Source organism: Rhagoletis zephyria, unplaced genomic scaffold (assembly GCF_001687245.7).
Source record: "Rhagoletis zephyria isolate East Lansing unplaced genomic scaffold, Rhagoletis_zephyria_1.1 Rzeph_scaffold_11628, whole genome shotgun sequence".
Classification (NCBI taxonomy): Eukaryota; Metazoa; Arthropoda; class Insecta; order Diptera; family Tephritidae; genus Rhagoletis; species Rhagoletis zephyria.
In genome coordinates this window covers 4,965-15,115 of record NW_016168704.1, presented here as the reverse complement: position 1 = coordinate 15,115, position 10,151 = coordinate 4,965, and the positions used below count along the sequence as shown (strand labels likewise).

General features: G+C 41.1%; 1 protein-coding gene across 2 annotated transcripts; it reads right to left on the bottom strand.

The window, feature by feature from the left end:
* Positions 1–1,882: 1,882 nt before the first annotated feature.
* On the bottom strand, positions 1,883–9,197 carry LOC108377174 (phosphatidylinositol 3-kinase 2-like). 2 transcript variants are annotated; one of them, XM_017633438.1, is made up of 4 exons: positions 9,027–9,197; positions 8,865–8,959; positions 6,759–8,015; positions 1,889–2,221 (listed from the first exon to the last, which is right to left on the bottom strand). In XM_017633438.1, exons 1-4 carry the CDS (start codon positions 9,058–9,060, stop codon positions 1,940–1,942), a joined length of 1,668 nt encoding a protein of 555 aa, XP_017488927.1. In that variant the 5' UTR covers positions 9,061–9,197; the 3' UTR covers positions 1,889–1,939. The 2 variants fall into 2 exon arrangements, with proteins under 2 accessions (XP_017488926.1, XP_017488927.1); XM_017633437.1 differs by having other exon boundaries at positions 1,883–2,221; positions 6,759–8,959.
* Positions 9,198–10,151: the final 954 nt, after the last annotated feature.

The window sequence follows — 10,151 nt, the reverse complement described above, 5'->3', positions numbered from 1 at the left end:
TAATTGTCAACCTTCACTTGACTTTTCAGTCAGGGCTTATCTTTTATTTTAATTTCGTAAATTTTTTAGCAAATTTTGCCAATCAATTTTATGCATTGTCATTTGTTTTCCGTGAGTAGCATACTCTATTACAGTTATTTCCATTTGCAAATCAAGAGACTCCCTGCGGCGCACTGCATTCAATAGAAATCCATTGAATTTCTTTACCTTACTTTACTCTTCACCTTTTGCTGCGCTGCGCTGCACTGCCCCTTCAATCCCACTATGATCAATATTCATAGGATTTTCTTCAGCATCCTGCACATTTTGCTTTCTTCAATCCACTTTGCAAACTAATCCCATCTAATATTTATTTTAATTCAAACATTTTCAGCGCCCTTTCCGTCTTCTGTTTTTTTTTTTGCTGGAATTGTATTTGCTTCACCTTTTGACCCCTTAGCCTTCGCTTCGCTCACACCATCTTTGCTACTCTCTCACCCAACTGCATTGCCTGTCTTGTGCCGTTCGTGCACTAAAGCCGCAAAGTATGCAATGATTCTGGAGCTGCATGCACTTGAGTCGTACGCGCTCTATTCACCACGTTTTGCATGCTGCATATATACAGCCATAGACACTTATTACCAATGCACTGTGTATACCTACGCGGCTGTGATATTTACCAAAGCATAACGGGCTTTGTTACATGCCATCTGCGTCAGCCACATTTCCGCTTTTCATTTATATTTATTTTGCTGGCTTTAGTTATATTTTTCTTTTTATTTCATTCATTTTATTTCCAGTGTTTGCCTTCATATTTGCGCAAGTGCTTTGGGGATACTACTCCTCCACATTTATGGCTCCCCTACTCACCTTCGACTGCTTCCAGTTGCTTTTTTTTTCACTCACCTGCTAGTGCAATTGCCATACCTTTTCTGTTCATTCAGTGCTCTTGCCTGGCTCAATCTAGGTATACTCTATAGTTCTTATGATTATTGTTATCGTTACAAATTATATTTGCTTGTTGTTGTTGTAGAAGTTACACAGTTATTGCGGTTGGCTTCATTGAATTTTCAATATCATTTTTCAATGCAACTCGCAGCACTGCATATTTCACTCTCGTTGCTTTGTATTTACTCTGCTTTTTCTTTTTCTTTTTATTTCATTTGTTCACTTGTTCCATGCGAATTATTCATATTTTACTTCACCTACCCCGGGCTCTTGTTGCACTGCGGCTTTTGCGCTTTTACTCACACCACTCTGGAACTTTTCATATGCGGACATTTTCCCAAGCACTTTTGATTTCTATTCTACATTATTTGTGCTTTGCATATTTGGCTTTGCGCGCGCTGAGAGGTGGACAGGTGCTCAAATACTCTTGCGGTTCGATGATTATATTGTTTGCCGACGCATGGTTGGAAGAGGTATTTGGGTCACATTTAAAATATATTTTTTAGTGTAAAAAAAATTATTTAAAATATGTATTTATGAATTAATTATTCCCTTCTCTGGAACTAAAACTCATATACATTATTTGATTTTCCCCTCTTATTTCTCTACCGGAAGTTTCTAAAAGATACCCAGGGCACTCTTGCATACTTCTCTCCCACAATAGCCCAAACTATTTTGTGGCACAAACTTTTACGACCAGCATGTGCGAACTATTCCCGCACGTAAAATGCCATAAATTCATAAAATTGTTAAATCAAGCGTATGCCACGTCCAACACAAATCTATGCTGGACAAAATATTTACAATGCCAGGGTGCCTGCAAAATAAACAATTTTGCTGCCACTGCATTGGCGCAACGTAAAATCATTCGAGCGAGGAAGAGCGTTTGACGCAAAAGTGTTGCATATTTTTAGGAATTTTACAACACAAGCTTTACTAGCAAAAACAAAATAAGTAACTGTGCTGCGAACAGCTGATCAAATTTCGTACGCAATCCAACAAATTTGCAGATCTAAACGCGTATTGTTTTCTCTCGTACGCTGAATAAGTAATTGCATTGTAATAAAAACGAAAATAATTTTACATATTGACTCACCTGATACTTCTTGATGCTGTCCAGTTGCTCCAGTGTCGGTTCAACAATTTGTGCAATTTGCTGGGGCGCACCTACACCGCTGCTACCCATACGCCGGTCTGGAAGTTGTGGCGCTGGCGTGCGATTTATCAGGCGACCATCCTTTTCGATGCGCAAGTGATCGCGCGGTGGCGGAACCGGTTTCACAGAACCATTCAACTGCGGCGGCAGCGAAGGAGGATGAGTAAAAAAATGCATATTAATAAAATTTTAAATAAAAAACCAAAAGAATTTTAATAAATATTTTTACAGGCCGTTATCCACATTACAGTTGTTAGTTACTAGTAGTAGCTGTTAGTTTCGTTGTGGGTCAGTATGAAAGTTGAGCATGTAGCGTACATAAATGGAAAATGAGGTTGTGGAAACGAGTGGGTGAGTAAGTGTGTAAGCTAAATGAAAATAAAAGTGTTCAAGTGTTTTGCTTATATTTCAGAGCTGCAGGTGAGAAGGGCGATTTCCTATAAACAGCGGAGGGATGTTGTCAAAAAAGTGTCAGTGCCATGACCGACATGACCATACTAAAACGCAAGTTGAAATAATGGTTAATTAATACAATTGAAGAAAATAAATGAAATAAAAAGAAAAAATTACGCAAGTCATGCAGTGAAAACCATAATAAGTGGAGCTGCAGTAATTTCAATTCTGCCATGGGCGGATATTTCACACAGAAAGCTAAACGGTAAGTTTTTGAAAAGAGATTCACATTAGTTGTTTGCTGTAATTTTACTTTGCCTACATAGATCTTTATACGGGAAATTCCAAAAAGAATGTACCAAATAAAGACGAAAACTTTACCAATTACGGCGGCAGGGATGTAAACTTCTCCGAACTAAAATAATACACGACGAGGTTAAAAAGCAGGTCAATGAGAATTTAATTTTGGGTATTTGTTTATTGTAATGTCTTTCAGCTATATTTTTTCAAGATCAAATCTAAGGGCAGCTGGATATGGCCAAGTAGAAATAAATGAAATAAAAATAAAAAAACTCACACCTGCGTAGCGCTTGAAGAGAGAAAGGTAAGTTTTCAGAAGAGATACGTAAATATAATTTTCCAGAGTTAAACTTATTTTCTAAGTACACAGTGAGACCTATTAGTTCCGCTAACAGGAGCATAACTGTAAAGCCAATATAGAAAACCATATATAACAGCATTCATTCTTCTTAGGTGCTGCTCGTTCACCCTGAGATCCATCAACACCAGGAATCTATAATTTCGGAGCATAGCTACAAGAGCCGAACATGAACAGTGGCAAAATTAATTACATAAATTCATTCTCAAATGGAGCATTTGCCTTGTTTAATCACCGCCAGTTAGATCTGAGTATATCATGAACTGCAACTGCATTGATTGCTCGCTCTTTCACGGTCAACAACTTAGCTGACTAGTCAACTTAACAGTACTCTAGGAATTCCTTTCGCTACTTTTAGCACTTTAAAAAGTTCCTAAATGAAAAATAAACTTTATGATTCATGAAATTTATACGACACCAAAACTTTTGCGCGACCAAAACATTTATGTCCATGGCGACTTAGCACAGCACTCACGTCAAGTATGAAAATTAACATAAACCGTTTTAGTTGCCACTAGTAAAAGTATTGCTCATAAAAAAGTGCCGCGAATTGGATCAACTGCTCCCCCGACATTTTGGAGTAACGCTTAACTGCATTCCGATGCAGTATACTATGAGATTAGGTGGGACCCGTGTGTGCTCCTTGCTAGCATTTACCTGCGCGCCAACTGTTTTATTTTTGCTATCCGTTTTTAGGTCAGCACCGAAACATAATTTTCCAGTCGCCTACAGCATGACTTTTCAACCTAGTCACCGGCACCAGCTTTGCGCACATACATAGCATTTGTGGCACGTTTACATTGCCGCTACCAATGCGATAAGCCATCGCCATCTGCAACATGTGCACTAACCCAGCAACACATCAATCGAAGCTTGCAATGGTGGCCGCAGCACTGCGATTTTCACACGCCGTAGCTGATGCGCAAGGTGCAGCAGGCGGAACATGCCAGCGTTGGCAACATTTAAAATTATTACGATTGCTTTAATTTCCGGCAGCAAAAAGTAGCCAGTTAGTACACACACAGCTCAGTAACGCCGTGCTGAGCACGTGAGGGGTTAGACGTTAAGGTAGCTGAGAAAATTTTGCACGTGCCTGCAGTAGCAAAGCAAAACTAATTGCGAACAAAATGGTATCTTTTATGCGGAATTAATTTTCCACAATTCAAATGCGAAAGCAGAGATTTCTAGTGAGATACTCCTAGCTGGCCGAGATTGGAATTTGAGTTATTACATTTCTGTGTGAAATTAATGCTAACTCGAATGGCTGGCAAGAATGTGACTGTAAAAATTAAACAAAAATGTATGTACATGGGTGTTATTTCTCTCATACATATTGTTTATTTTTATGAATAATGAATTAATGAAGTNAACATTTCTGTGTGAAATTAATGCTAACTCGAATGGCTGGCAAGAATGTGACTGTAAAAATTAAACAAAAATGTATGTACATGGGTGTAATTTCTCTCATACATATTGTTTATTTTTATGAATAATGAATTAATGAAGTTTAAGAGCGCATATAAAACTTTGCATCGCTTGCAATATACTAGCACATCCCATACAATCCTCTAGTCATAACAAAATGTAGAAAGCTTATTATCTCTGAGTTACTACCTTCCCAACACCTCATTAAGAAAATACATCTTTTTTGTAGACGCGAAAATNTTTAAGAGCGCATATAAAACTTTGCATCGCTTGCAATATACTAGCACATCCCATACAATCCTCTAGTCATAACAAAATGTAGAAAGCTTATTATCTCTGAGTTACTAGCTTCCCAACACCTCATTAAGAAAATACATCTTTTTTGTAGACGCGAAAATTGGTAATGAACATGGCGCGCGGATCTCAGCGTTTAGAAAACTCTTGATCAGGAAGCAGTGAATGAGTCATACAGTGCAACGTATTAAATGAACAGCGCGCATAACACAACGAAAGGAGCATACTGCTTCGAGACAGAAAAATAAAGAGAGATTAAAAGAAAAAACAACAAATTTCACTGATAGCCTCTAAAAACTTTGATGGTTTCGTCGGAAAATCACGTCGAATATACTTAGATCACTTAGATCTGCCAAAAGCATGGCAGTGTTTGGCAGAACGCTTCCCTCGTACCACATGTGGCATCAATTGCCGCATTAAGTATGCAATTTCACACTCATTTTATTGTGTCTGCTCATCTGCATCGGTGAACTCGCCTTCCCAAAGTCCACGCCACGTCGCACCACTTTTTTATGACTACGCAATTTTTTGGGGCAAATATGAAATTTATGAGCGCACGATGACAACGACTTGACATCGCTAAAAAGCAGCCACTTTGAATGCAACTGTCATAAAAATTCACACCATCCATTAGAGAACGCTCAACATGTGCCACTGCAACAGTTACGCAAAGCCACCCGATTTGTTGAGAAGGCGATGACGACGCTGCCACAGACGCCAGCAGGAGCTGTCGCATATTCAATTGCAACACATTCGTTTCGTGCGTCATAACTGTCAACAAAATACGACAGAGAAAATAAAAAGCAGACGCAGCGTGAGGCGTCACACGCGCAAAAAACGAGCGCGCGCTGCTGCACGTTGAGTGAGGAGGCTGGGCAGCTGGCGAGCAAAGGATTTGTGCCAGCACGCGTTGGTAATTTGTTGCTGCCACATTTGGCTGCAATTTGGGGCTTTAAAGCGCTTTAATATGTTGCAGCAAAGCTCAGTGTTTCCGCACAGTAGCAGCGACAGCTCAAGCGTGTGTGACAAGGACAAGTGCAACCACTTAAGAGACGCCACGGAATGTCGTAATAAAAGCGAGTTCATTGGCAGTGGCAGCTCCAAAAAAGTAGCACTTTGGCGAATTTATGGGTGGCCCTGCAGATATGGAATAATCTTGTGTACATACAACTTTTTATGAATAGTGACACCTAAGAGCGTGTGGTTAAGTTAAGTGCGCTTAACTTAGATAAAGACATAAAGATGTGAATAAGGATACAGAGACTTGTGTATGAGGGCTATCTGAGGGAGACATTTGCTAAGGGGTTTTTGCTCCACTTTGAAATAAGGAGGGAAGCGCGAACATAAATCTCAACAAATTACTATGAGAAAACACTTTAATTAACTTTGGGAATAAGACAACAAAATCTCGATACTTGGTAGAAAAGGATAAGGAAAAAGCTGAGACCATTCGATCTATCAATATACTTATATTTACATGCATACATTTTTCTTTTTTTTTTCAGATAAAGCTGAAACCCGCTGTACTGGAAATAGTGCTAAACAAACTACAGGAAACTACAAAGAGGCTACAGCTACTTACGTTTAAAATAACAAAAATAAAAAGAGAAAGAATATAATATGAAAGAAAAATGTACAAAGGATCGGCAAACCAGCCAGCCGTGATAGCACCAAAGAAAAACGGTGAGACGTAAGTAAGGACTACAGAGGAGCTACGAGCCGAGCATAGCACTGCTGCTGTTACAACGCAAATACGACAGGAGGCAGTGTGACACCAAGCATAAGTTTGCACCAAAGAGTGTGGGGCGAGAGAAAGAGGTAGATGCCAAAACGTATTACAGTTTTCACAAAGTTTACAGAGTGAATAGAGTGGGCAGAGGAGTAAGAAACAAGTGGTGGTAGTACCTCATCGTTGCGCTTGGATGACGGCTTGCCACCTTTGCCCACCAAGCTGGCCACCATTAAGCAGCCGTCGCCTGCATTTGTGCCGCCGTTGATGCCACCGCTGCCACCACCCGACGGCACTTGCGGTTGTGGTTGCTGACGCTGCGTTGCTGCTGATTTATCTAATTTTTCAGTAGAGCTGCCCAACGAGCCCAGTGACAGCAGACTCTTCTGTTTAACCAATTGCTTCAGTGGATGGCAACCTCCACCGGACGTTGACTTTGTGGTCGTTGCCGTTGACTGATGATGATTGGGATCCATGGAGAGCGGTGAACATGCCGACAACGATACACCAGCCGAAGCCGTGGCGGAAATGGATGCCAAAGCCGAATATGAACCCGAGATGGAGGAGCACGTGGGCGAAAAAGAGTTATCGTTAGTATGATTGTGACTGTGGTTGATGTTACTGCTGTTGTTGTAGGAGGAAGCCGACGATGAGTTGATGTGCGTCAGTGTGGTATTCGCCGTCGAGTTGGAAGAATTTGACGATATCTGCGATGAGAGCGAAGACAGATGTGGTGGCGGCGGATAGCGCGGCGGCGTCTTTACTATCTCAATAAAGCTGTCCGGCACATCGACGGGCAGCTCGCGGTGCTTACCCGCTGGTGGTTGCAGTAGGCTAGCGGCCACCTGCTTACACATCGCCAGTGGCAGCAACTCATACTCTGGCGGCGCACCGCCCAAGCCTTCAATCAACGGCGGTGCATCGTTGGCGCTGGGTGACGAGCCGGCCGAGCTGTTCAATGAGCTGCCAATGCCGCCCGATCCGGACGCTGAGCCCGTGCCAGAGCTATCTGCGCTGACGACACCACCGACGCCAACACAACGCTTTGATGGCGTTGATGAGTTGGATGAATTACTCGTGTTGTTGTAGTGATTATGGTTTATGTTGTTGCTGTTATTGTTGAGACTGTTAATGTTGTTGTTTTTGTTATGTAAATGACAGTAGGCAATGGAGTCGAATGAACTCTTGCTGATCGACTCTTCATAGGAAGACGAATAGGATGAGGAACCGCCGCGCTGAAGCAGCCCACTACCATCGATGGCCATCAACTCGAACTCCTCGGCGGTGCCGGGCGGAGTGCCGCTGCCATTCGGATTGCTGCTGGTCACCGGAAATTTACTGCTGTGCGGCGGATAGGCCTTCTTGTGGCCATTATTGGGTGGCTGTTGTTGTTGCTGCTGTGTATTGTTGGTAGTTTTGCTTTGTGTTGGTGGCTGAATTGAATAATGTTGTAGTTGTTCAAAATTCAATTGTTTTTGTTGTTGTGCGTGGTGGTAGTGTTGTGGTTGTTCCGTTTCAGTGGCCAAATAATTTTCGTAATTTTCAATTTGATCCAATTTCAGTTGGTGTTGTTGGTTGTACAAATTTTGTTGTTGCAACAGTGTATTCGTATCGTTGAGTAGCGCAATTTTTTTGATTGTCATTGTGGATTTCGTGGATAATGTTGGTGAAGTATTGATTGACGTCGTCGTGGTCGTTTGTGTGATTGTTGTCGATGGTTGTTGTAGTAATGGAAGTGGTGGTGGTGGTGGTGGTGGTGGTGGTGTTGGTGAATCGCATTTAGAATGATACGTAACAATTAGTCTGTTACCATTACCGTTATATATTTCAACACATTGTGTTATGAATTGGTTAGTTTCAGTATTGATGTTGGTTATTGAAGCAGTGATGGGTACAAAGTCTGTTGGAGATGAGTGAGTTAGAATTTTGGGTGGGGGAGTAGTTGGCAGAGGTGGTGGTGATGGTGTTGTTGGTATTGGTAATTGTGAAGCGGTAATATCAGTCGATGATAATGATGCGGTTGTTGTTGATGATGGCGGTGAGTTTTGTGATTTGGAAAATAATCTGGTAGATGATTGTGCGTTCAGTGAGCTAAGCGTCTGTGTTGAATGTTTTGAAATGTGCGTTTTGGTGTAAGTGAGTGTATTGGATTTATTGCGGGTGCTGTGTGCTTGCATGCATTTGTGCTTATTGGGTAGGGTATTTGAGTGATTGGTGCAATTCTTTTTCATTGCGGACGTGAATGGTTTCCTTGACTTCCCGTCAAGCTTAAGACTATTTACCTGTGGTGGACGGTGTGGTGGTGGATAACGTGGTGGTGTCTTGTTACGCGCGATGAACGTATCTGGACAATCGACAGCCATCTCACGATGTGGACCTGCAGCGAAGTAAAAACGATTAGCAAATAAATTGAAAGTAAGAAAGTGCTTTCAGCTCTCACTCACCATTATCTTGATTAACTGAAAGCATTGTCAACATTTCCTGATCGATTTCTTTGCTATCACCAGAATGTTGCCGATAATGCTGACCACTAATATAGTCGTCCGGTAAGCATGGCTTCAAATCGTCACCATCGATAACAACAATGCTGGAGCCAGAACGACGGCGAGGCCTGTAAGTAGATGGAAGAAGAACGAGAGCGTAAATGATTTGTTCATAGTTTGTTGTCGGCCTAACAAATTTTATTTTTACTAGAACATTATTTGGGTGAGTTGTTTATATGTTTTTGCATTCGCACTGCTAATAAATCAATAAATAATACGCCTTAAAGTATGCACCATTATATGCCTAGTTATTGGAAATTTTTCTGATTTCCTTCGCACGCCGAAAAATCACATATTTGCACTTCTCAAACGATATGGGAAATAATTTATTCAAGATTCGAGTTGCTGGGAAACTCGCAGCCCCTTTTCTTCATTCCCAAATTCATTCAAATTATGAAGTAAGCAGCGGAACAACGCTGCTGCTGAAGGATTTTAACTCCTATTTAAAGTTTCTCCATTAACCAGCCAGCTCACAAACAATTTTCAGCTTCAAACTTTTCAATCACTCGCAATCAGTAAATATGTATAATCCAATTTCAATAGGTACCAAACAAATATGATAGCTAGAGAAGCTGTGTTACTCTAATTTTTCGGCTTAATGACAGGAAATTACCATGAAATATGTTTCTAAAGGCGCATATCGCCCGCTTTTTGGTTTGGCTAGGAATTCGGTTGGAAAATCGAAAATTTCCAATTAACAATAAAAAATAAACAGACAAAGAAGATAGCGTTATGGCTAGGGAAAGAAAGCAATCGAAATTCTTTTGACACACCAAATGCTCAGATATTTGCAGACAATGAATGAGCCGCGTTATTTACTTTATCTGGTACCTGCTGGTACATTTGCTTTGGATATCTCGCACATTTGTTCACTCGCTTCAGCGCGAAACGACAATAACTTAGAGCAAATATTGACAAGCGCGCAAATCTAACATTTCACTTCATTTAGAGCGAACAAAAGAAGTGCCGCTTAATGGAATGGTGTGGAGTGAGAGCAGAGGGTGGCTGGAGCAAAGCAAGGCGCTT